This window comes from Convolutriloba macropyga, chromosome 11 (assembly GCF_964194025.1).
Source record: "Convolutriloba macropyga chromosome 11, txConMacr16.3, whole genome shotgun sequence".
Classification (NCBI taxonomy): domain Eukaryota; kingdom Metazoa; phylum Xenacoelomorpha; order Acoela; family Convolutidae; genus Convolutriloba; species Convolutriloba macropyga.
The window spans coordinates 13,171,150-13,198,328 of NC_134478.1; the positions used below are offsets into that span (position 1 = coordinate 13,171,150).

The window sequence follows — 27,179 nt, forward strand, 5'->3', positions numbered from 1 at the left end:
CTTCCTCGTTTTTTTTCTTGTATGATCTGTTGTTGCTTTAGTTCAGTTTCTAACGAAGATGAGGATAAGGGACTTGACAGTTGAACTCATCGTTCGTATTCCTTAAAGCGGTCTACGGTGTAAAGAATGTTAAGGCCGCCCTCCCTTATCGGCAACGAGAAGATGTTCCTGTATTTTTGATTGTACACGTGATTCTTTTATGGAATAGGTAAGAGCTCATTGTTGATTGATATCTCACAATCTTGTAAAAATTCTTCAATATTGGTTGTTGTACGTGCTAAGGAAGTCATTTTATGCTGAACCGATGAAGTGAACGATTTTTAAATATTGAGAGTGGAAGAATTGTCATGAGCGGCCACCTCTTTTAACAGCAATTTCTGCTGTTTTAGAGATTTTTTTAAACGTCTTTTCTGCATTTTCAGTGCCTATTACACCACCAAGTACTTTACAACCGTCACTTATTTTCACTTGCGATGTCGATGTATGGATAACTCCATACATCGACATCGCAAGTGGGTCGCCTTAGGTTGTACCTTCCTGAGAGAATATTGTTTGTTTATTGACGAACAAATGTGATGATTCATGATTTGAATTACATAAAGAATGTTAGAGGGAAGAGCATAATATCTCAATGTTTCGTGAGGCCAGATCAAGGTTGAATATATTGAAAACGTATCTTGCGTAAATTAGCAAAATCGCCTTCGAATCTGTGTCTTTTGAAGCAGCTCTGCAAAAATGGATTGCATATACAATTCCTCATTTTTGACAAATATATAGCTGCTGATCACCATCTAATAACATAAAGTTGGTTTTAACACATTTGACAATAGTTCTTCCAAATTTTCGCGTGAGGAGTTCCCCAATTCCTATCGGTCGTACACTGCGGCATTTATCAAGAGCAATCAGCTGACATTAATTATATGAAGGAGTAAAATCAAATGAAATGTAGCTATGCGTACTGCTAGTTTAGCATTTATTTTGCAGGGAACAGTTGAGGACGACTTGAGCTCGGATGTTTCTCGCGTAAGACATCAAGGGTTGTTTTCATGTCAACTTTCTCAGTTAAAGAAAAGAAACCAGCTATTGTTGCAATTATAATTTATTTTTTCAAATCCTTGTTGGCAGGTCTGGACAAGAGGGGCTACATAGCGCAGAAGGATGGACTGGGGTTCTGTTGAAGGTTAGCAGGATGGCCGAAGGTTTTCAAGATTAAAAACCATCCTTCACACCATGAAATTATCTCATCAAATCAGTTTTGGTGAATCGATTGTTTTCTTGAAGACTAATTAAAATCAGGGTTGGATGGTACTCAAGCGCCACTTACCAGCACGTAAAGTAAAGTGGACTCAACTTTGGGCAGGAAAACCATGAGAACTTCCTTGAGAAAACTCTAATTTCCTCAGAGGCAACAATTCTGAGACAAGCAGAGGCCAAAAACCAGATATTGCAAGCTTCAAGGCAAACCTGCTCTGAACCCTACAGTTGCTGGCTCAACCTCGAGGAAAGCAAAAAAAATTTTATGAAAAACATCTACAAACCAGTTGTTCTCATTCTTGCAAGAGCAATAACGGAGGTTGACGCCTCGAATAACAAAACCATTGAAAGGCGGTTAGATCAATGGATAAAGTGGGACATAGATTCCCTGTTTCTTGAAGCAAAGTCTATCCAGGAAGGTATGAAGAGAACTAAAACAAAACAATTTTGTGATGAATACAAAAAATTTGATAAACAAATCTCAACCGTAAGATTTTCTGATTTCATTCGAAGTCTTACAGAGGAAGCGAAAGGATTGATCCTTTTTCTTAAAATGACAAAATTGACATGAAAACAGTCCTGGATGTCTTACGCGAGAAAATTATCCAGTGATCAGTGAACATCCAAAAAGTTAAGCATACCATCAATCCATATTTGAAAAACTCAATGCCTCAATGGTTAGAAAATCTGCCATGAAGACGCATGGGAGTCGTGGCCCTTCCGTTCTTGATGCCAACAAATGTCAAAAGTTTCTGACTTCCTTTAGGTCGTCTTCAACTGACTTATGCAAAAAAATAATTAAACTAGCAATACGCATAGCTAAGTCTCATTTGATTTTTCTCCTTCCATATAATTCTTGTCGGTTGATAGCTCTTGTTAAAAGCCCTGGTGTACGACCGATAGAAATTGGGAAAATATTTTGGGCGAGTTAATGGAAAGGCTATAGTCATATTTGCTAATATTGACGTTAAGATATATGGTGGTGATCAGAAGCTATGTATTGTTCAAAAATTGAGAATTGATCATGCAATACATTCCTTCAATATATTCAATCGTGGTCTGGCCTCACGAAGCATTGACAAATTAAACCCTTCCCTCTAACATTCTTAATTTAATTCAAATCATGAATCATCACATTTGTTCAACAATAAACAAACAGTTTTCTCTCAGGAAGGTACAACCCAAGGCGACCCACTTGCGATGTCGATGTATGGAGTTGCCATTATCCCCCTAAATGAATTTCATGGCAATTGCTTCACTGTTCAAAAGTGATATGCGGACGATGGCAACACTGTTGGTTCTCCTGATAATTTGAAAAGAATTTTTTGACTCATTGAAAAAACTTGGTCCTGCTTTCGGTTACCAACTCTTAACAAATGCCACATCATTGCTAAAGAGCATCTTTTTCAAAAAGCACAGCAGATTTTTGGTAGTGACGAAGCAAAAATAGTTGACGGTTGTAGAGTTCTTGGTAGTTTAACAGAATCTGATAATGCAGAAGAGAAGTTTGTAGAAAAGTCACCAAAACAGCAGAAATTGCTGTTAAAAAAGTTGACCGCTCTTGCCAATGTTTCTCCTCAAAATGTTTATCAATTCTCAACTTCATTGATTCAGCTTCAATTTATTTTCTCAGCAATTACAGCACCCGATATTGACCTCTAAAAAAAGTGAGATATCAATCGACAATGAACTATCAGCCCATTTGGTAAACAATCTCGCGTACTATCAAAAATACAGGAACCTTCTCTGTCCTTCGCCGTAGCTTGGACCCAGTAAATATGCCATCACTATTCTCATGCAATGAAAATTCAACTGTTTCATATGCCCTCGACTATCCGAAATGAGGATGCACGCACATGAGAAGTATTTAACTCCGCATTTCTGCTGCAAATTTGTTAACTGATGTCTGCCATGATGTCGAGATCGAACATCATCTTCAGCCGCTGCAAGGGGAAACCTTTGCTCTTAAATCAACGACAAATGATGATGATGATGCAAGATTATACATCAAGGCCAACAGACTTTGGGAATCGAGGTTCAACAAAACCTATTTTGATGTTAAAAATATCAAACCGCTGGCAAAAGGTTGCCCTGAAAGCAGTAGCAAAGCCTGCAAGTATCTTGAATCTATCGAAAAGAACAAGTATGAACAAAGAATAACTGAGGTTGAGAAAGCAAAGCTCTGTCCGCTTGTCTTCGCTTGAACTGGTGGAGCTGGCTAATCAGCTTCAAAAGCGCTGAAACAACTTGCATCAAAGCGCTCTGCGCGAAAAGAAGACAGCTACGCTGATATAACATATCTGAGGACAGAAATCAGCTTTGCTCTTCTAAGGAGTACCATCCTTTGCATTCGCGGGTTAAGGACGCTTAGGGAGCGCCAAATTGTTGATGCATGCTCCGATGGGAGCTGTGGTTGAAGGCAGGAGGCTGTTAGTTTTACTCATCTTTCGTCATTAGTTGTTTGTTTTCTAATGCTGTCTGTCTTTTGTTTTACTTCTTCAGTTGATGTTTATATACATAATCATTTTATTGATAGATTTATTTAAGACGAATGTTTTATGAAAACATAGTGCTGTGAGGGCCCCGGACCAGTGAATTTTCTCCCAATTTTGGGGAGGGGAATTTCATTATTTGCCTTTTGTATTGCTTGATTGCAATAATTGATTGGTTGCTCTATTTTAATTGCCATAATTGATTTGTTTGACCCGATCAATTGACCAGTAGTTAGCAAAAATAGAAGCAGCATTTTACCCAGTCGCAAACCCGCAACTAGAGAAAAAGATCCCAGATCACAAACTTTGACAGATCTGGGATCTGAGATCGCATGTAATTTGGTAGATTTAGGAGTTAAAAAAGTTTTTGTTGACTAGAAATTGAATAATTCTGAACATATAGCAAGTTGCGTACATTTTCAGGTAAACCAAGGCAAAGTTATTTTTAATGGTACGATAAAAAAAGATGGAACATCAAATTTAATTGACCAATTACTGCAATTATTGCAATAATTGGTTTTTGTTTTGCCAATTATTTAATAGTAGTAGTAGTAGTAGCAGTAGTAGTAGTAGTAGTAGTAGTAGTAGTAGTAGTAGTAGTAGTAGTAGTTCAGGCTTCTGCAATGCACGGGTTGCAGCACTCTTATTGATCGTTATAAATGAGATGGTTTCGAAATAGGGTTACACTTATTGCACAGGCAGCAAATTCTCCAAGTGCACATGTCAATTTCGTTAAAATTTCTAAGAAAGAATACTTAATAAATGTCGCTGATCCGATATTTTATATTTTTGTTGTCTGTAAGGTCTGTGTGTTTGTTGACAATATTATAGAGATGGGCTGTTCTCGACCAGAATTTTTTGTCGCTTTTGAATAATCGTTTTTTCGTAAGTTTGATTTCACATTTCGCGCCTTGTCTCGTCCGATTATTGTTGTTGAAATGTATATACTTTTCTATGACCATGTTGTATTTATTGTTCATGAGATCACATAGGAGTAATAAGCTGTGAAGTTCGAATTAAAAAGATAGAGGTAGATTTTTCAGTTTGATTAAACGGTCCTTATATGTGAGAGAAGAACCTATTATCCATTCCGTCGCACTTTTTTGAATTCTTTTGATGAGTACTAGATCGCATTTAGACGGATACCACACATGACAGGCGTAGGATATAATTTGCACAATGTAACCCTTGTATGCGTTTAATTTAACTTGAGGGAGAGTTCCGTGGTGAAGATTTCTTCTGAGGTACCAAAGTGCTTTAAGAGTTTTGGAGGCTCGCGTGCTTGCGTTTTGATTCCACGTGAGGTTATCACAAATTTGTATTCCAAAATTTTTTGATGAGACGAGATCTTGAGAGTTTCATTTTTTATTGTAAAGAGCAACTTTTTCTCGAAACACAGGATCTTGCTTTCGTTTTCATGGAGGCGCATTTCGTTGTTATTGCACCATTCATTTAATTTCTGGAGATCAATTTGAAGTTCATGTTTGTTATTAGAGAGCAATTTGTAATCATCTGCATAGCCGTAGGTTTGACTGTATTCGATTTTTTGTTGTAAATCATTTATGTAGACGAGAAAAATTAGTGGCCCCAGGATTGAACCTTGCGGTACGCCGCTAGTGACGTCACGAAGGCTCGACTTTGAGGTTCCAATGCGAACACGTTGTATTTTGTCGTCGCAGTAGTTGGCTATTAAACTGAGCGCTTTTCCTCCAATCCCTGATTCCGACAATATTGAAACAACGCTGTGGTGGGGTATTGTATCAAACGCTTTCTGGAAATCTAGGTAGAAAAAGAAAAGTTCATCATGTGCAATTGAGTCGTATTCTTTGTACAGTTGGTCTAGAAAGCATAACATTTGAGTAATTGCTGAACGTTGAGGCCGAAAACCAAACTGCGAATTGTGAAGTGTTCCTTTAACGTGCTCGTAGAGTTTGTTGAACATAAGTTTCTCGAAAACTTTTGAGAGGCAACATAAGCAATTAATTGGTCTATACATATTGATTGTGGCTTTATTGCCCTCTTTGTGTATTGGTGTTATGTCACTTTGTTTCCAATATGCTGGAAATTTACCTTTGTTAATGAATGTTTGAAAAAGTAGAAGTAAGGATCTGCTTAATGTTTTTGTTAGATTTTTCAGCAACAGGTTACTAACATCATCAGGGCCGTTGGCTTTACTAGTATCAAGTTTATTTTGTATACTTTCAATTTCTTTTTCTGAAATATCAAAGCGATTAAGACCTTTTTCTTCAAAATTGAACTGGTTCTCAACTTTTGATCTTTTTGAATTGAAAACACTCTGGAAAAATAAATTGAACAACTCGGCTTTCTCTTCATTAGTGTTAGCAGTTTGTTCATTTAGGTGCATCTCACTTGGGAATGGTGTGACTTTATTAATTGATCGTAAATATTTTTGAATAACACTGAATTGACGTAGTGCAAAGATCTCGCTTTCATAGATGACTTGATCGTTTTTACAAAGTGTGTTGTTTTTTTCTTCGAGACGATCTATTTTGTGCTTGGAGCAGGACTCGGATGGGCAATTGCTTTTCGCTTTAAAGTTGATAGTTTTTTCATTTCATGGGATGTGCTTTTTGACACCCAAGGGGGAGCTGTGATCTGTGCTGAGTTACTCCTGGGACATTTTGATCGAAAAGGCGATTGAACCATTCATACCACTGTTTAAGAAGATCGTCAACGTTACTGTAACAATAGTGGTTAAATGGGTTTTTTGAGATATTGCAATTGAAATTAATCCAATCTATTCTTTTGTGAGCGTATTTTGGTCTGCTGCGATTGGTCGCATGATCGTGGTTGCATTCGTATCGTGTTATATAAGCGTAATGATCTGGGCTTTTTTTGTTGTTGAGGGCATAGTTGTAACTAATATTGAATTCGATTTTTGAATTGATCCAAAATTGTGGTTTGTTTGTTAGGAAGAAATCTAGTTGTTTTTTATACCCCAAAAGGTTAGTGAAGTTTAGCCTTTGTTCAAAATTTTCATCTATGAAATAGTTGAGCCAGGTGTCGTCGAGTTCATCTGGTGACGACATTTTTTTCCAGTCAGTGGTTAAGAAATTGAGGTCTCCTGCAATGATGATTGATTTTGGCTTTGTTTTCTTCTCTAAATACTTTAGCGTTTGTGTGAGATCTTCAAACTTCTGCTTGCACCATCTGTATGGGCTGTCTTTAGGTGCGTTGTAAATGCAGACGATTAGGATTGAGTCATTTTTAGTGTTAATTTTTGAGATTAGGCAATCCTCATATGTGTTCTTAACGAACAATTCTTCAGATTGAATGTTGTCTTTTACCGCCACTAGAACACCTCCATGTTTGGAGACACCGGATTTTGAAGTTCTGTCATTTCTGTGAATGACATAATTTTTGAGAAAGAGTGCTTTGTTTGAAACTTCTTCTGTGAGCCATGTTTCGGTTAGGCAAAGAATGTCTGGATTGTAGGGGATAATAGCGTTTGCAAATGCAAATCTTCGTGGTAGATCAATGAAACAATGTAAATTGAACGTTAGAATTGATACCTCAGTTTTTTGTATATATTTTTTGCGAGTCAGGTGGAATACGAAGCATTGTCTGAGTACTCGACCCAATTTTCATCATATTTTTCGTATAATTTCAGATTCATCACTTTCAAAATTTTTCTGGGGAAACCTGCGTCTATCAAGTCTTTTCGCTTTTTCAGACACTTATTCAGTTGCACTTCTTCTTGCGGGGAATAGTCTTTGCTAATGTACACTGTTTTGCTATATCGTTTCAATCTTGAGAGTGAGAGTAGTAAGATGCGTTTGTCATACACGCATGGCATGCTTGCAAGAATGGTGCGATGCCTTCCATCTTTGAAGGTACCCATGAGCCTGCAGTCCGTAATTTGGCAGTCTAGCTTGAGGAATTTGAGGATTGACTGTATTTCTTGTATATCTTCTTCAGCTCTTTCACGAGCGGTTTCTTTCTTACTTTCATCAATTCCTCTTATTCTGATTGCCAGGTCATTTGCAGTTTTAGGATTTATTTTGCTGCTAATAGTTTCTTTGATTGTGGCTTGAATGTCGTCTTTTATTTCTAGATTGTTCTGTTTTTGCGGTGACTTTTTATGATGTCCAGAATCACATCACGTTTGTTCTGCTGTACGCATGCGTTGCATAGAAGCTGAACGTTTTGATTGACCTGCTGAAGTGCATTTATTATTTCGTTGCTAAATTTTGTGCAGCTTGAGGACATGTGAATGATTGTGGCACAGCATACGCAACGGAAGATTGCCTCTTTTTTACCAATTGGCTTAGAACAGGTTTCAAATTGAATACTCATACCCTCTGTGAGTGTCACACGTTTGTAAAAAAAGGTGCACTAAAAACCTTGGGATTTAAGGTCAAAGATTTAGTTTAAATTTTAATTTATTACTTGATTGATGACTGACACAATCTTGACAGGTGTCGACAGATTGAAATAGCAATGCTAACAATTGTGACATATCAGTATTTACATAGTTAATTTACCACGGTGATAGAACCGATATTGGGTACGGACAAAACTGAGGATAAAATTCATTCATTGAACAATAAATCTACCTTCAGAGTTAAGCACTCAATTAGATCTTCATTTATTTGAAACCATTCTCTTCTGCTTTTATCTACTTATTAATTAAACTTCAATCTTTTTATTTTTAATCAAGTACCACGCTCATTTATAAAAGATAGTACATATTGCGCACGGGCGGCAGCTATAATGGCAACAGAGATTAAAAGTAAATAGAAAACCACCACACAGTAATATTGAGCGTTGTACTAATTTCCAAGAGAAATCTATTTTTTGTTTGAAAACAAACTTTTAAACTAGAGTTCCACGTCTTAACATCACGACCCGGAAGAGGAATTGTGGATTGCTGTCGGGGTTTGACAAGAACAACTGCCATCTTGGAACTTTCAAGTAAGTACTCCCTAAAAATTCGAATAGCAAAAATCAGGGTGTACATGTTTTTTTGATCATAAAATAGCGTTCAAAAACATAAGTATTTTAATTTGACTTAATTTGACTTAAACTCAAGCATTAAACCTCTAGTTTTGTTGCATTTATTGAATAAGAAATTAGAGTTTCAATAATATTTAAAATCTGTCGGAAAAATAGTTCGAGTTTCGAACAGAATTAGCGAAATATTTTGAATAACGACAGCTTTAAAATAAAATAAGGACGGCGCGGCACTCCTCAAAAACGCTGTTACCGGAACCGTTTACTGGATCAAACGATTTCGAAAGTTATGTTACACACTTTGAGCCCTTGTCACAACTTCAAAAATGGCAAAGAAAAGAAACAGTAGACGGCGCCGCGACCGAAATTGATGAACGGCCGCATTATTTCGTGTTAAGTTTACAAAAGTCGGCTATTGATTTCCATCGTACACTTTCGGAGGACACTAGAAAAAGTTATGACGAGACCGTACAGGCTTTCAGACAACATTATAATGAGAAACCAGTAGTGTTCCGGGGGAGGCTAGCTAGGAGAGTCCAGCAGCCCGGTGAAAAAATAACAGATCTTCTCGGTGAATTGCAAACTTTAGATTTGACGGCACACCCACAAGAGTCTAATGAGACAAGAGAACATCTCATTTAGAGGGGATTATTCCTCGAAGGCATAAAAAATATTCAGGTGCGACTCCACCTGAGAAAGAACTTGGGTGACGCGGATATGACTTTAAACCAAGTTTTAGAAAGAGCACTACACATTGAAGCAGTCACGATAATTGAGGAGGAGGATAATGAGCCGCGGGTTTCCGCTATCCAGTCGAATGAAAACACACAACTAGTTAATTCGATTAACGATTTAGTAAGAACACTGCAGACTGATCAACCTAATAGGCAAGAGAATCAAAAGTTTTCATCGCAAGGAGCGCGGCCAAAAGAGTTTCTGCGCGGTAGTGAGCGAAGTTCAAGAGAGAACGGAGATAGAAATAGAAGTATTAATAACTATACCAGAAGCACCGCTGAGCATAGACGAAACATTTACGAAAGTAATGCGCGTTCGCTAACACCGGGAGGTGAGAACAGAAGCCGAGATCAATCGCACGAGAGTCGTGCCGAGCAGTCAAAGGCAGCGGTGAGTTTCGAGAAAGAAAAATGTCGCCGTTGCGGTCAGCGAAACCATGCATCTAGGGAGTGCAAAAATTGTTTCAAATGTGGGAGCCCAAATCACTTCAAACGAAATCAACTAGCTGAAATTGGCAGGGCTTTATTTTCAGCCGGCTACGTAAAAACCTTGCATGGCGGAAACAACCCAGTGGAGGCGTTGTTTGCAAAAATAATGATAAAAGACAAATTGATAATGGCCTTAATTGATAGTGGAAGTAGTGTTAATATTTTAAGCGACATACTCTACAAGCAATTGGGGGAACCGAGCCAGATCAGAATATGCAATAAAAATATAATAGCTGCCAACAACGGGACAATGCCTACAATGGGGGCAGCAGATATTCAAGTTCAACTTCAGAATTGAGATAACGTCTTGTTTATTAGGCATGGAATTCTTGTACAATTTTGACTGTATTTTAAATCTCAGAAAGGAAGAACTTTTTTGCCGTGCAATTGGGAAAACATTACAATTGTCCCCATCCCAACGAAGTAATAAAAATCTGTTTTTAATTGTTGCAGAGGATCACGAATTACCTCGTTGCTGCGAGGGTTTCATTAAATGCAAAATTATCGATGAAAAAGGTAACATAACACAGCAAACAGAAATTATAGTCGAACCCATGAAAGAGTTTGAAGACAAATCACACTTATTGATAGAGAGATCGCTGAATGACATGGCTGATGATGTCATATGGATCGAGTTCTGAACCCTACCTTAGAACTAAAGAAAGTTTACAAAAAAGCAAGAATCGCATGTGCGGAAAACATTGAAAAAATTTCAAGAGTACAGCAAAATAACGCTGACAATAATAAAACAAAGCATAGGGATGAATTTGATTTTGAGAAACACGTGAATTCAAGTTCAATGAGCTTGTCTTGTGAGGAAATGACAAAAGTGAGGTCACTTTGCAAAAAATATGAAGTGATATTTTCGCGAAACTCAAATGATAGGGGATTTTGTGACAGAGTTTATCATAAAATAAAATTAAAAAAGGATGCTGTGCCATTCAGACGGACATACGGCAGCATGAGCTTTGAGAAAAGAAAAGTCATTAAAAAAATTGTTGAAGACTTGGAACGAGATTACTTAGTCGAACCAACACACTCTGATTGTGCAGCACCATCATTACTGGTACTAAAAAAAGACGTAACCTAACGCTTAGTTGTAGACTACCGTGGTCTAAACAAACAAATAGAGAAAATATGCTGGCCTTTACCACGAATAAATGAGGTTATTGATTCACTGGAGGGAAACAAGTACTTCTCAAATATTGATCTTCTGTCGGGATACTTTCAAATGGCGCTGGAAGAAGAGAGTCAAAATGTAACAGCTTTTATAACACCTTTGGGCCTATATAAGTGGAAAAAGCTCCCTATGGGACTAGCTTCTGCGCCAGGAGCTTTTCAAAACCTAATGGAATCAATTTTTGCTGGTCTCTCTTACGAAGTAGCTTTATTTTATCTAGACGACTTTATCGTTTTTGGAAGAAATTTCGAAGAACATCTTAAACGGTTAGAGCTGGTTTTCCAACGTTTATCGGAGAATGGATAAAAGATTAAATGATCAAAATGCATTTTCTTCCAAAAGCGAGTCAGTTTTTTAGGACATATTATATCTGTGGTGTCGAGGTCGACCCAGAGAAAGTAAGAGCGGTAGAAAAAATGAAAGAACCATCATCCCTAAAAGACGTCAGGGCTTTTCTGGGGCTTGTGGGCTATTATCAAAAACTCATACCGGATTTCGGAAAACCAGCAGAAACTCTTTACAGGTTACTAAATAAATCAAATAAATTTGAATGGAGTACAAGTGCGGTAGCAGAACTGAAGAAAATGCTTTTGGAAGCCCCAGTTTTAGGATATCCAAACAATACGGATCAATATACATTAACTACCGATGCATCGTTGACAGGCATCGGAGCAGTTCTTACATAAAAAGAAGGAACTGAGGATAGAGTTATTGCATATGCTAGTAAAACTTTGAGTAAAAGTCAACGAAACTACTCAGCAACTAAGCGGCAATTATTCGCAATAGTTCATTTTACCCATTATTTTAAAAACTATTTACTTGGTCAGCACTTTTTAATTATAACGGACCACAGGGCTCTCGTGTGGATCTATAGTTTTAAAGAACCAGACGGTATGGTCGCAAGATGGATAGAGAAACTTGGGCAATTTATTTTGACATCAAGCATAGAGCAGGAAAGAAAATCCCACACGCTGACTGTATTTCGCGCATAAATACAGAAGACGAGGACCAAACAGCTTTCGATAACGCTATTGCGCTAGACGTAGAGCAAGACGATACCGACTCTAGTAGTCGAGGTTGGCAGTTAAACAAACTACAGAGAGTAAAAGTGCGAGATTCGCAGCAAAGTGACAATACACTCAAAGAAGTAGATTCATGGGTCATAAACAAAAAAAGACCCGAACCACGGCAAATGAGAAACGGAGCTTCAAAAGAGTTATGGAAATACTGGGTTTAGTATAAAAATATTTTTTCTCATAGAAGCGATTTTGTATCGAAAACACCAAACAGAGCTAAATTTGAAACTGTTTACCAAATGCTGTTACCTTGGGGTAGAGTGTCCAAAGATCTTGAGCTGTTGCATGATTCGCCTAGCGCAGCACGCTTTGGTATAGAGAAAACGTACAAAAGAGCTTGCGAAAGATTTTATTGGCCGTGCACAAAAAGGGACGTAAGAAACTGGATAGAAAGCAGTGACGTTTGCCTAAAAAGGAAAGGCACTAAGCAGAAACAACGGCATTCACTCACAAAATGGAAATGTAGTCATCCATTTTGGCAAGTATCTCTTGATATCATGGGTCCAATTCCCGAGTCTCAGGGAAACAAGTACATTTTGCTTATCGGTGATCAATTCAGTAAGTGGTACGAAGCCGTAGCGTTACCCAATCAAGAGGCAAAAACTGTGGCAAAAGCGTTTGTTGAACACTGGATAGTAAGATTCGGCTGTCCAGTCAACCTACAGAGTGACCAAGGGTCAAACTTTATTTCTAAGTTGTTTCGTAGTCTTTGAAGTGAACTAGGAACTCAGAGGATATCAACCACATCCTACCACCCACAAGGGAACGCGATGATTAAACGAACAAATTGAACAATAGAAGAATGCCTCTCCAAATATATAGGACAATACCAACACGAGTGGACTAATTTTCTACCTTTAGCGATGATGGCATATCGATCATCAATTCATAGTGTAACAAGATACAGCCCAGCGTTTTTGGTGCTGGGTTTTCCACTGTCGCTACCTATAGACTGCATCTATAGCACACCATAGACTACAATTTATGCAACACCAAGTGACTATGTTTTCACGATGAAACAGAAACTACAGGAAACGCAACAGTTGATGCGAGAGTATATGGATGTCGAACAAGAACGCCAGAAGTCGTATTATGATCGCAGTAAGTATGGGCCGAGTTTTAAAGTTGGCGAAGATGTGTTAGTTTTCAACCCAACGGTTAAGAAAGGGGAAACAAGAAAATTTACTTCTTTCTATAGAGGACCATACATAATTGTTGAAATTATAAACGATTTGATTTTCAAGGTAGAAGATAAAAAGACGAGGAAAACTATCAAGAACTATTATGACCGACTGAAGAAATACCAAAAACGAGAAAATCCATTCACCCCTGAGCCTCAGGCGAAACGAAAAACAATCATTAAGGAGCAGAAGAATAGCGAATTGAACAGCTCACACGATAGCGATATAACTGAAATAGATTCATCAACAGACAGTGAAAGCAATCTAAACACAGAAAATCAATCCGAAGCTGAGGATGCTAATGGTTCAATAAACGTTACAAATGAAACGTCTGAGAATGAAGCTAAAGAATCAGAGCAAGAAACCTCTAAAGGGCAAGAGAAGGCACAAAATCTTCCCGAGGGAGGAGATGCAACTTCATCAAAAGCTACAGAGTACACTGAAAAAAAAACAAGCAGAAACAAAAAATCCAAAACCAGAAAAAAAGCAACAAGAATCTAGTAATAAAACAAAATGCACTGAAGAAAAGATTAATAGTAATCCCAAGGCAACAAAAATGGCTACAAGGTCTAGCAGTCGATTAAAATCGGTGCCTGAGCGATTAAAAAATTACTTTACTTCGCAAGATGAGGAGTTATTTAGCAGCCCGGAAACGGATGATGTATTTGTTTCAAAAAAATCCAGAAAGAAATAAAGGAATTGAAAAGAAAGACGAGTTCGTCTGGAGCATCGTATGATGGAATATCACTGTGTTTGTATGTGGCATTGCTAGCCATTTTTGCTTCTCCTTCACTTTGTATTAAATTATACGGCTATGATTTTGACAATATCGTATCAACAAAATTTTTTTCTCTGGATCACAGTACAAACTGTGATAACAAAATTCGAGTATCGAAAACAATAGAAGAAGGTAGTTTGATATATGCTGAGGTTCTGCCCGAGATAAAATTAAGATTTTGCATGTATGAAGTGGCATATACTGTGTCTGCACTTAAAAAGAGCAATGTATATGACGATGTTGTCTTTACTACCAAAAACTCAAGACTCCTAAAATCCATATATCCATTAAACGAGGGAACCTGCAGGAGCATTTGGCAAAACAAAAACTTTGCTTTACCAGGTTTTGGAGATGAGACCTTTAAAGTCAACAATTCAGTAACGAAAAAAAATTTTACAAGGAACAAGTGAAACTACTTATGCCGAGGAGCAAAGCCAGAGCTTCATGAAAAAAAAATCGTGAGGGTGCTATGTTTGCTGAGCCTCTAGAGTGGGTTTCACCTACAGGATTAAAACTCATTGGAAATGTGATGATCAATGCAAAACTTTACATCGGAACAATTTGGGGAAAGCTGATACAAAGAAACCTCTTAAGCTTTAAGGATCCCCTAGGTTTCTCGAAAACTGTTTTTTGTCAAAACCATATATTTTGAAGACAACTTAGTAAACTATTTTTTTGGAAATCAAGGTGAGCAAACATGTCAAACGATCAAACACTTTAATAAGGAGGACCCTGTAAAAATTTTTGGTAACAACAAGACCACTTTCATCAGCGGAAAAATTTTACACAAAAACAAATATGAAGATCTTGCATTAGAAATCTTAGAGGAAAAAGCAATTAGTTTGTGTGGACAGCAGGTGAAAACAACCGGAGTTCCAGGTGTTTTTTACTCCGAGAAAAGTTCAGAATTGAAAACTGGTAATCTTAAAATAACCATGGAACTGTTTTTTTTCAAGCGTTGTTGATACCTTAAACTTCGAACTTCTCAAGGAGAGAGAAATTTTTTTATAAAAATTAGAACGCTCCAATGCGAGGTTCAACGACCAATATGATTGAAATATCAAAAAACGTTGTTCGTCCATCGGTAACGCTCTCCGAGAAAGGAACTCACGTCGAAAGAGCAGGATCTGTGTTATATGTTCATAAATAGCACCAATAACTAAACTTCCTTTTTGCACAGAAGAAGTTCCTGTGTTAGTATAGGGTCAGAATTTTTCATCTATTAGATATATGGACCCTATTACAAAAATTTTGTATCATAATTATACAATCGCTGCATGCAACCCGCTGTACCCAAATGTTGTGAACTTAGAAGACGGCAGTTTTCAACAATAAGGAGAAACGCTGAAGAAATTCAAGCGTGAGATATATCAGTGGCTTATGAATAATAACTTAAAGGTAAGTGATGAAAACCTGCATCGCAGCCTGTTCTCCATATCAGACGTAAAACAGAGTCAAATTGCTCAAACAATTCGCCATAATAGTAAAGGAATTATCAGTCGGGAATTATTCCAAGATTGGGATGGAAAATACAGTCATGAAAATTTTATTCATTGGAACGCTCAGTTCCAAAAACAATTTTTTCTAACAAATGAAATAACAATTTTTCGTAACTTAAAAACTGAAAGCTTATACGTTTGGTTAAAAGCTGAGAACATTGCTGTGTCAGTCTTAACAGTCTACCTCACATTCCAAGTTGTGAAAAATTTTCCTAAATTGTTCATCTATTTAGGATTAGTCATTAACAGAGCCTCCTGGCAACAACTGTTGCGGAATCTCGACCCTGTAACGGGGTCGTATGCATAATCAACTACTCAAATTAATTAATGAGCGCCGAGAACAAAAGAAAATGATTGAAGAGAAAGAGTCCTTGAAAGAGGCGGTTGTGTAAAAAAAAATGAAAATGAAGATGACTTGTCTTGAGTTCAAGACCAACAAAAGAATTAAATGAATTGTCTTGAGTTCAGGACCGAAAAAGTGAATGAAAATGACTTGTCTTGAGTTCAAGACCAAAAAGAAAATTAAAATGAGTTGTCTTGATTTCAAGACCAAAAAAAAAATTAAATTGAGTTGTCTTGAGTTCAAGACCAAAAAAATGAATGAAAATTACTTGTCTTGAGTTCAAGACCAAAAAAAATTAAAATGAGTTGTCTTGAGTTCAAGACCGAAAAAAATGAAAAAGAGTTGTCTTGAGTTCAAGACCTATAAAAAATAAGGGAAAAGTCTTGAGATCAAGACTGAAAATATTGAGAAACTTTAGAAGCAAAATGGATTCTATTAAACATAGCAGGCAGTGAGACACCACAAATTGGTGAATATGTGTACTATATGCCAGAGTTGAGGAAAGTTATTTCGGAGATTTTCCCGGGAGTGTATCGAGTGGAATCTTGCCTGTCACGGACTCGGAAGGTGTCTACACTAGAATTTCTGGCACCCGCCAATATTCGGTCCCGAGCTCTGCAGACTGAAGTGGAACTGCAAAACCAGTGCGCGCAGTTAGAGAAATTGAAGAGTACAAACTCTTTACTCCAAAAAGATCCTGTCGAACTTCGACAAAAACTAGACAAACATTGCGACAAAGCCAAAGAGGCAACAAGAGAAGCATTGGGAAAACTGAACGGCGAGTGTGAGGCGCTAAGAGATAACCTAAAGGCGGCGGCAGCTAGAAATGCCGAACAAGAGCAGTCAATCGACTTACTTAAGCAGGAGTTGGCCGATCTAAAAGTCAATACTGATAAAAAGAGCGAAGCCATGGAGAAAAGGAAGAAAGACAATGACCAATTGAGGTCAGAACTTTAGCAGTTGGAAAACTGTAACCAGTACTTGGCGAGTGAGTGCCGAAAGAAAGACACTATAATTGATAGACAAAAGCATTCTTTGAAGAACGAGAAAACCAAAACGAAGGCAACAGAAAAGTGTTTATTCGAGATTTGGAATAAACATGTATTGAATCGACCTGCGACATTGCACGAGATTTTGTTGGTAAAAAGTTCTCCTTCAAAAGATCAGATCAAAAAACACTACCACAAAATGAGTTGTTGACGCACCCTGATGCCGGTGGAGATGAGGAGTTTTTCAAGACCATTAATCGAGCATACTAAATACTGATGAACGATGGGGCGCGAGAAGCGTACAACAATTTCGGGCTGGACAAGGCAGAGAAAGCCATGAATGACGAAAACTGATACCTAAACTTTCTATATGAAAAGTACAAACTTTTTGTATTTTAAAACGTTCATGCATCAAGAGCTGTAAAGTTTGTTGACTTTATGTGATCGAGTGGCACACTCTATTCTTATTGAGAGGGGGGCAGTGTGAGTGTCACACGTATGTAAAAAAAGGGTGTACTAAAAACCTTGGGTTTCAAGGTCAAAGATTTAGATAAAATTTTGATTTATTACTTGATTAATGACTGAAACAATCTTGACAGGTGTCGACAGATTGAAATAGACAAAGCTCGGTCTTCGAGCAATACTAACAATTGTGACATATCAGTATTTACATGGTTAATTTACCACGGTGATAGAACCGATAATGGGTACGGACAAAACTGAGGATAAAATTCATTCATTGAACAATAAACCTACCTTCAGAGTTAAAAACTCAATTAGATCTTCATTTATTTGAAACCATTCTCTACTGCTTTTATCTACTTATTAATTAAACTTCAATCTTGGTATTTTTAAACAAGTACCACGCTCAATTATAAAAGATAGTACATATTGCGCACGGGCGGCTGCTATACCTCTAATTGAATTTGTTTAGCAGATGTTTTGGAACTCATTTCGTTGAGTGTGTGATTTACAGAAAAATTAAACGGATGGAACTAATCAATTGGGGAAAGAAAAAATTATTTACCTTTGGAACCTATTACTGGTACCGTTGGTAATTCGTGGGCTTGTACGAACCACACTCGTAGTTCCTAGCACAGTGGTATTCCTTTGGATGGTCTTTTTTTGTCTATGTTTGCGCTGAAATTTGTGCGTAGGATTTTGTTCTTTAATATGGGGCTTTCAATTGATTGCTCTTCCTTTTGTCTCGCCAATTAATTGGAATTAGTTTTTCAATATCCCTGCCTCCAAACCCTAACCTAGACCTCCATTGCTTAAGCCCCCCCCCCCCCCCCCCCCCACCTCATCTCCCCCTTCCCCAGTGGATCGCTAAGCTGATATATCATATCTAAGGAGAAATCAGTTTTGCTCTCCTTAGGAGTTCCATCTGCCTTCGCGGGTCACGGACGCTTTGTCAATGGGCTGCAGCTCTATTTCTGTATGAGTGATTTGCTATGAAGTTTTTTTCTTTGGGTAGGAGCTGTAGAGAGCTACTTCGGAGTTGAAAACATTTTTAAAGAACGTGTTGGAAAGCTCAGCCTTTTCGCTGTCGGTTTCGGCACATTGACTGTCAAATTCTATTACTGGTAGGAGAACAGAAATTGTCCTGAGGCATTTGATGCCTGACTAGTGGCAGCAATTTCCAAACGTTTACTTTTGTTAATATTTAAGTTCTGATGTCTATCTCATTTTGGATCTTTTCCGTTTGTGCTCCCCCAGTACGTTATGCGCCCCCCAGTTACAGAGCACGTGTCATTACATAGTAAATCATCATGTAAAGTTATTGCACGTGCGTCTGGGGGATGCAAATAATATGCACCCACTAAGCTGGGGGGGGGGGGGCACAAACGGAAAAGATCCCTCATTTTATTGTTTTATCGATTAATTTTCATTTAATCGGTGAAATTCGAGCAGTAAGAGTTGGCTTGCTACCTCCGGTTTGACCGATTTCCCATTGAGGAGAGCAATTTTTTTAAATTGACGAAAAAATTTCCGTTGATCTCATGAATATCCTTTTAAAATTTAATTCTTTCAGAAAATGATTGGATAATCATTGAGATGTTTCATATTCCATCAATATCGGAAGTAGAAGAAGCTTCTTCCGAGGTGCCCTTATCAGCCTTTTCTAAGCGACGAAAAGTTCCAGACGAAGAGAAAACTGCATTAAATGAAACCGAATTGTCAAGGAATGGCACGTCCCTCGCGAATATGAATACTAGAAATATTGCACCAATTTCTGAGGGTTCTAGAGAAAATGTCATATCTGTCGATTATAAGCAAGTAGTAAGTGCGGCGCCTACTGTTTCGGGGCAATTGAAACGAGCTATTGCTGCTTCCTCTCACAATGAACCAAATGACGCTTCCTTGCGTTCAAAGGATTTATTTGACATAAAGGATGTCACAGAAACGAGCTCAATAACTAATAATAATAAACCAATCATAAATAGAAATTATTCGGGCTCGACTATTTATGCCCTAAATCGTCAAAAAGGAAACCCAATTTTGAAGCACATACGTAACGTTCCTGTCGAATTTGTCTGTGATATTGCTCCTGATTATATTCTAAGTGAAGCAACGTGTGCTTTGTATTTGTCTCTACGATATCATCATTTAAATCCAAATTATATATACGACAGAATTCGGAAAGTTGGATCTGCCTTCAAGCTTCGACTTTTGTTGCTTCAAATTGACGTTATTGACCCAACTCAAAGTTTAGCCGAATTAAACAAGGCTTGTTTTCACGCCGATTGTACCCTTCTATTGGCTTTTTCACCACAAGAAGCAGGAAGATACTTGGAGACATATAAAGTATATCAGTTTAAGCCAGTCGATTTGCTGCGAGCTAATATTGAATCGGATCCCACTAGCCGTGCAATCGATTTTCTGACTACAATTAAAGTAAGTTGTTAATTGCTCTCGAACCAAGTTGGAAGCAGTTTTATTAAACATGCTGGTCTTTCTGATGCAAAATTTTTGTTTGACCGTTTTTGAGTTTTTGTTCTGGAACATTTTTTGACTTCTTAAGTGACCTTTTTTACGTTTGTCTTCTTCATTTTTGTGTGATCTCAATTGCTCTCACTTTGAAATAAAGATTGTTGCTAAGCTAAAATCAATTGTAGCATAGGAAGTGGCAAGGGCACGATACCCATAAACGAAACTTTATCTATGATGCAGCCCCTGTCCTTCGAGTGCAATTTGACCGACGTTTGTCATATTGTTTCATATATTGGGAGTTTCAGGTTTTCAATAGTGACTAGCTTTTATTCTGGTTAATTGTTGGAGAGATTCTGATTGGTGGTATGTTGGAGTCCAAACTTGCGCTCATTATATTGGATTTGGGTTAATGCATGTAAGATGTATGTTCTAATTGTTGCCTTTTCTTATGGTAGTGTGGGTTGAGCGGAGCCATGGGGTAAAATTTTTATGCATAGAGATTTAGAACACAACACTGGGCGATTGTCGAGTTGGTCGACAGCGAGTTAGTTAGTCAACAACCAATAAGAGGGAAATTAAGTCGAGAACCCGTCCACACGCAGCAAGTGTAAATGGTAGGTCAAACTAGTGATATTTTGACTAATCAGATTTGTCGCCCAATACGCGTTAAGCTGTCGGCTGCATTTCTCGTTTTATACTTCTCGGCGACATCCCCTCTCTGATAATAGTCCTAGCATCATATCCCGGCTCACCAACACCTTCTGTGGAGCTTATATATTTGGCCAAAGAAATTAAGTCGATAAGTTCTTTACAAGAATAGGACCAAAAATGTAATAAAGGCTACTCGGGTTTGAACTAATTTGTGAGCAATTTCCAAGCCTGCCGTCCGTTCCTCAACCAACATTTTTATGCAGTTTTTTAAACTTTAAGTGGTGGCGAAAATTTTTCCAAGTGTTTACGATTGCTGAAATAATTATAAACTAAAATAACCAAAATGTTCTAAAAGTTGGCGTAGTTTGATTAATTCAGGTACCCGATAGGTATTGGCAATGTAATTGGACGAATCATTTGAGAACGATCTCAAGATGCTTCAAAAAGGAACTACAGATACTTGGATTTTTATGTTTCGGCCAAAAATGTGGCACTGAACATGCTATTTAATCACTTCTAACTATTTTCTGTGTCCCCAGAGACTGAAGGACTCTGACTGATTGTTGCTGAAAATGACTTCGATAATCTGAACAGAAGTCTTGCTTTACAAAATATTGAAAATCAGTGTCACGCTCTATTGAAAGCGGTAGAAAGTTTGTATACTGTGACGTTATCTAAAATTCGATGATTTGACACCTTTTGAAGCATGTTATTTAATCAGAACATTCAATGTTTTATTAGAAGCAAGTCTCGCCTAATTTGTTTGTTTGACTTCAGAGCAGGGAATTACTAAAAGAAAATATACTTACTAAAATTCTTGATACTGCGCTGAAAGAATCGAATCCACTACATCCGCTTACACAGCCATCCACAAACATCCTAAGCTCGTAAAACTGTTGAACATCTACACATGCAATATATCTACAAATATAATTAGTAATACAAACCCAGTACAATCTCGGTTATCTCATGGTATTTGACATGGTGACAAAAACGGACACCAACAGCTGAGGACAAGGTCCAGCTGAAAAACAATCAAGGCAGTATCTTGTTCTGTATTGTCAGCATCCTAAACTTATCCTACTACGCAACGAAAAACTGGATTTTACGTGCCCAAGGCCAAAAGAAGCAGCAGAAGGGTTCAATCCCATTAACATCTTTGTTCTCAAGAATCAACTACGTTCTTCAAACAGGGTTCGTTATCATTTTAACTTTGCAGTGAATTTGTAAAATGTCCTATCTGAACTTGATGAGTGCTCAATCAAAGTTGATCGAATGAAATCATATATCATGAAAACAGCAATGTTTGAATTCAGAAAATGGAACGAGAGAAGATAATTATTATGGTGCTTTCAAATTATTTCGACACTTTCATCAACTGTATCATTAAACTTAATCGAATTAACTAAAGGGGGATCAAAATTCAGTGAAAATCTGACACTTTTGAATAATTAATAATAATTTTAACAGAATTAATACAAAGCACATAATTTATAGTTAAATCGAATAAAAATGGCACATCCACAAATAACATTTAAACCTTACGCAGGCACAGAGAGAGTTTTCGTGAATTTGAAAGATTACTCAGAAGTATAATAGGAGTTGCAGCAATTGCAGCAATGTCACTAAATCTCAGAGATGCAGCTTTAAGGTATTTTCAAACACTTTATGATGCTACAAGAGCAGACTTTAATTTAATTCTAATAGCACTGAGAAATCATTTTTGTAACCCATAACTGCAGGAACTACATGTAATCAATTTTAAAAGTTTTGAGATTCGACCAAAAAACGGACACGCCAGAAAACTTCTTAGTTACACTTCAAAACATGGCAGTAAGAGCTTACCCAGATCCAACACCGAATCCGGTAGCAGCAGCTGACCCTGCATTAGATGCAGCAGCAAAAAGAGCAATAATAGCCCGTGAAAACGAAGTAAATGCAGAAAACTTGTTTTTCGCACAAACTGAACGCGCTAATCAAATTAAGCGTCATTTCGTTAAGAGTATGCCTAGTTGGCTCAGAGCAAAATTACTTGAACAACCAGATAACGCAACTGTGAGACGACATGTCTGTTTGCTTGAAAACAATTAACAATTCATAGCTTGTTTAAAACTAACGAGTACGCAGATAGGAACTTTTAGCGAAATGAGCAGCAGTTTCAGAAAATTTATTAAATGCACTTTCGAAACTGACACAGACAAGTGAGGCTATGGAAAACAAAGTGAATGAACTTTGGAAACATTTTGAGGAACAAAAGTGCAACAGCAACAAGAACAAGTTATCACTGCAGAGCATTAATGCTCAACAGAACTTTTTCCAAGAAGAGGAGATTTTAGAGGAAATTATAGAGGCCGCAATCGCACTGGTTTTAGTTTCAGAGGCCGAAAAAGAGGACTAACAATTAACGACGTAATAATAATAATAACAGAGGTAATTTGAGAGGAAGAGGATATAACAAAAATTATCTAAAAAACAATAATTTAGCGCAACAGCTTTTCCCTGCTGACGCAAACCAACAAGCAGCAGTTCAAATTACACCTCAACCATCACCTGCACAAGTAACTAGCTCTAGCGCATTTCCAGCTAGTGTTCAAATTACACCCCAGCACCTCCAAATCACATTGGAACAGTTCAATAATCGATATTAACTGTTACACTTGTTGTCCTAATAACCACACATCCCCAACTTTCAGTCACGGAAATAGAGGCGGCAGACGCGGCGGTGGTAGTTTCCCATTTAATAAAAAACCAAGAAACTAAACGAGCCACAAGTTCCACAAAAGTCCAACAATTTCGAATTTTATACTGATCATGTAACTGACCATGCCTTTGATTTTGATACTAGTTTAGGAACAGAAAATGCGTTATGCGCTGTTATCCCCTTAGAGTGAGAGTTCCTTTCTTACGTTAATATTCTTTTTGACGCCAAAATTCGACGAAAAGCTCTGATTGATACTGGTTCTTGCCCAAATGCAGTTCCTGAAAATCTTTTACAGCAACTACAAAATTCCAATGACAAATTTGAGTTCACATCACCTTCTTTTAATAACGTGAAATTGGCTTCAGGAACGCCAGTTAACATTTCTCAAGCAGTAAAAATTACTTTCGACATAACAAACCATGAATTTACTGATACGTTTGTCGTTTTGCCAACAATGAACTGTTATTATTGGAAACCCCTTTTTCAAGAATTTGAATTATATTTGCCCCGCCTTCAACCTTTGAAACTTCCAATTTTAATTGTGCAATTGAGCGAGATTAAGCCAAAAGGTAAAGCAAAAATTTACTTAAAAAACTTGATTTTTTCTTAACAAAAAGCATGCCCTACTCCCAAAATTTTAGAGTGTTCACTGAAAGAAAATTTTGATAGTTTTTTTGAATGCAGTGGAGTTGTAATCCCTAATAACAAATTTGAACAATCAACGGAGATAGCTTTAACTTTATCTCTAAGTACAGCTGAAGAAGACGAAAAATTGTTCATATCAGCAATTAACATCACAGATCATTATGTTCATCTCAAAGCTAACACACTTGTTGCATCTTTCGAAATTTTAAGCAGAGCTCAAGCTGAAAAACTTATTAGCATTGACCCACAACTAATCGCATTAGCTAAACAACGCGACCCTGATGACACAGAAAATGGTCTTAATCAGCTTATTCATACGGAATGTTCAAATGAGCCAAAAAGGCGCCCTAAGTTTGAGTATGAAAAATTGCTCCAGGAATTTATTAACACCTTTTCCTTGTACACATGTTCAGAGCCCAATAGGCCCCCATGTTTAGCAGCCAAACAATTGTCTGATTCACTCATAGTGGGTATACGTTTGTCCCCAATTCGAAGCTGGTTTTTTCCAACCAATGTTCATTTCCTAAGCTGATCTTCCCAGTGCGGCTCATTAAAATTTCGAATAGACCGGGCGCTTGCTTTAAATTTCCCGTTTTTGATGTAATTTACTGTTCGGGAATGCAGTTGCTTTTCCATTTTTTGAATTGTTGGAATTGTATTTGACCATCTTTTGATTGAACACTCTCGGAAAAATTTTTGAGTTTACAAGTCGAGTAAATTAAGCTGCAAGTAACAAACAGCTAAAACAACAGGCTAAAGCCTAACTCTAACACAAACTAGCAAAAGTAAAGTCTAGTTTAGTAGTCTCTAAAGTTCAGTTCAGAAGTTCAATGTGAAATACTAGTGCACAAGTTTTAAATTGTGCGGCGGAATCTTATACACAATGTAGAGCAGTGAAAAGCAGCTGCTCTGACAGCAGCAAACACAGCACACGAGGAGTAAAATGACCACTTGCCACTGACACTGTTCCAGTCTCCAGACCTTGCTCCCGCCCACCACCACAACATAACATCCATTCTCGCAGCAGTGTAGTATAAAGCCCCGAAAAGTTTCTTCGTCACAGGTCGAAATAAACACAAAAGCAAAGGCAAACACAATAAGTTTCATGATCACAAACTGAAATAACACAATTTACTCATCATTTGATCATATATTTTTTATGCCTGAACTTACTCGATTTGTTAAAAACAATGAGTAGAAAACTTGAATCTGAATTACAACAACATGTTAAGTCACATATGTAAAACCTAATCTTAACTTAGGTTTAGATGAGGCTTACTCTTTCCCTAACCCTTTATCTCTAACCACAGTTTACAGTTCAACAGACTGCGACATTAATTATGACGATATTTTGAAAAAAAGGCATTTTATTTAACGAGGAATCAACAATCATCATCGCCGAGAAATTCATTCCAGTACAATTCTTAATTCCATTCCCATCATACAACTTCAGCTTGAAAAGGGAAACTAAAGACATGCTTGTTGAATTGAAAAATATGTGGAAATTGCCATCAGCTCACTGTCCTCTCGATTTCTCATCACCTTTTCATACAAATGACTCATTTTTTAGCGTTGATTGGATGTTCATTAAAATTTATCATGAAGTCAATCAGTCGAAAGCTGACATTGAACTGCTACGAACTGAAACATCGACCTTTCTTGGTGAAAAAATTCAAATGAAATGAAATCGATCCCTACTGAGGACACACTCACGTAAAGCTAGAGGAGCACATATTGGAGCCATGTCAGCAGCAGGACGTGGTTTATTTGGTTCAGGCCTTATCACAGGAGGATCGGCAGAATGTGGTTTGACTGGAATCCTGGGTACTTGTCAAGACCAGTCTGAAACAAATGCAGGCATTATAGAACATTTGGGTACAATCACTTCAGTTCTCACAAGTTACGTAAGCCAATTACGAACTAATAGCGATGAAAAGTTCTTCCTTGTTCAAGCTCAAGGAAATTGAAGAAGCACAGACTGAGATGACAGAAAACCAAAACAAGAATTGGCAAGTGATACAAGAACAGTTTAATGTTACTGAAACTAATTTCAGTATCCTCAGAGACTGCAACCAAATGCTGTTTTCAAACCAACAGCTGAATTTTAATTTTGACACGATGGCCAGCCTTCTTTCTCTCCTATATTCCGCCGTCAAAGGTTACAGAGCTTCCGTGTACACGTATCGAATCAATGTTTTGAACGCAATTGCAATCCTTATGCAAAATTATTGCCAATCTCGTTGGTTCTCAAAGAATCTCTACAGGCAATTTTAAAATCTGTTGGAGAGGATATGACTTTATCCGGCGGCAGATTATCTTTGGCGATCCCCTGCAACACCGAGTTACTTTCTTAATATGAAGCAAAACTCCTTCGAGATGCCTTAACAGTCGAAAAAGGTTTGATATTGACCCTAGCAAATCAGTTGGCATCCCGCACCACAGCGTATTCTACGTACAGAGAAAAAGTGATCCCTATGCCACAATCAGAACTCCTGATGGCAGTTAGATGGGTGATTGAGAACCCATATCTTGCCGTGTCCGAGGATCAAGACGAAAGTTACTTTATACCAACAACAATTCGATCGTTGCATTGGTTCCTCGGAGTATAAGATATGTCATGAGCCATTCCCGTCTCAGTCAAATCAAGCTTCGTGCCTTGCAACTTTGTTTTTGGGATCCATACTCAAGGCAACCGAGACATGTGACACGGAAGTGTTCTATCTTTCAACAAATTTCCAGGCGGAAAAATTGGGTTATGGAATTTGGCTGTTGACATCAGCCACAGATGCGTTTAGTATGCGCACATACAGTTTGGAACAAAACATTAATAGCCTTGGCTCTACCACAGATGGATGCAAAGTTTGTCTCCTAACGATAGAATGCGGTTATCAGGTTAAAGTTGTTGATATCAAATTACGTTCGGATTTAGTTTGTGATCAATTAACACCTAAATTTGTAGACGTGAGATTACCAGATCCACTGGCACATTTGATGGACGTCGTGCCCGCATTTGACATCTAGCCTTATTTTGAGTCAAGAACGGTAGCTGGAGTCAACTTATTGAAAAAAGTTAGAGCAGAACTACTATACAGCCCAAAAAACGAATCGAAGGAAGACCTAGTGAAAATAGCAATGTCACTAACAATGGAAATGGGCAGCCGCAATCCCACATTTAAATCTACTCTGAAGGAATTTATCCCAGTGAAGATGTCATTCACCTTGTCAATTGTTGTTTTCATAGTTGATCTTTTTCTTCGCC

At 37.7% G+C, this 27,179-nt stretch overlaps 2 protein-coding genes across 2 annotated transcripts in view; one reads left to right on the forward strand and one right to left on the reverse strand.

Annotated features, from left to right (window-relative positions):
* The window catches only part of LOC142349538 (tuberin-like), a 494,816-nt gene that overhangs the window by 434,519 nt on the left and 33,118 nt on the right, over window positions 1-27,179 (reverse strand). The window lies entirely within an intron of this gene.
* The window catches only part of LOC142349222 (DNA excision repair protein ERCC-1-like), a 33,995-nt gene continuing 25,819 nt past the window's right edge, over window positions 19,004-27,179 (forward strand). Inside the window, exon 1 of the mRNA XM_075400644.1 lies at window positions 19,004-19,887. Within this exon, the coding sequence (XP_075256759.1) occupies window positions 19,048-19,887 (840 nt within the window). The 5' untranslated portion in view covers window positions 19,004-19,047. The remainder of the gene's footprint in view (window positions 19,888-27,179) is intronic.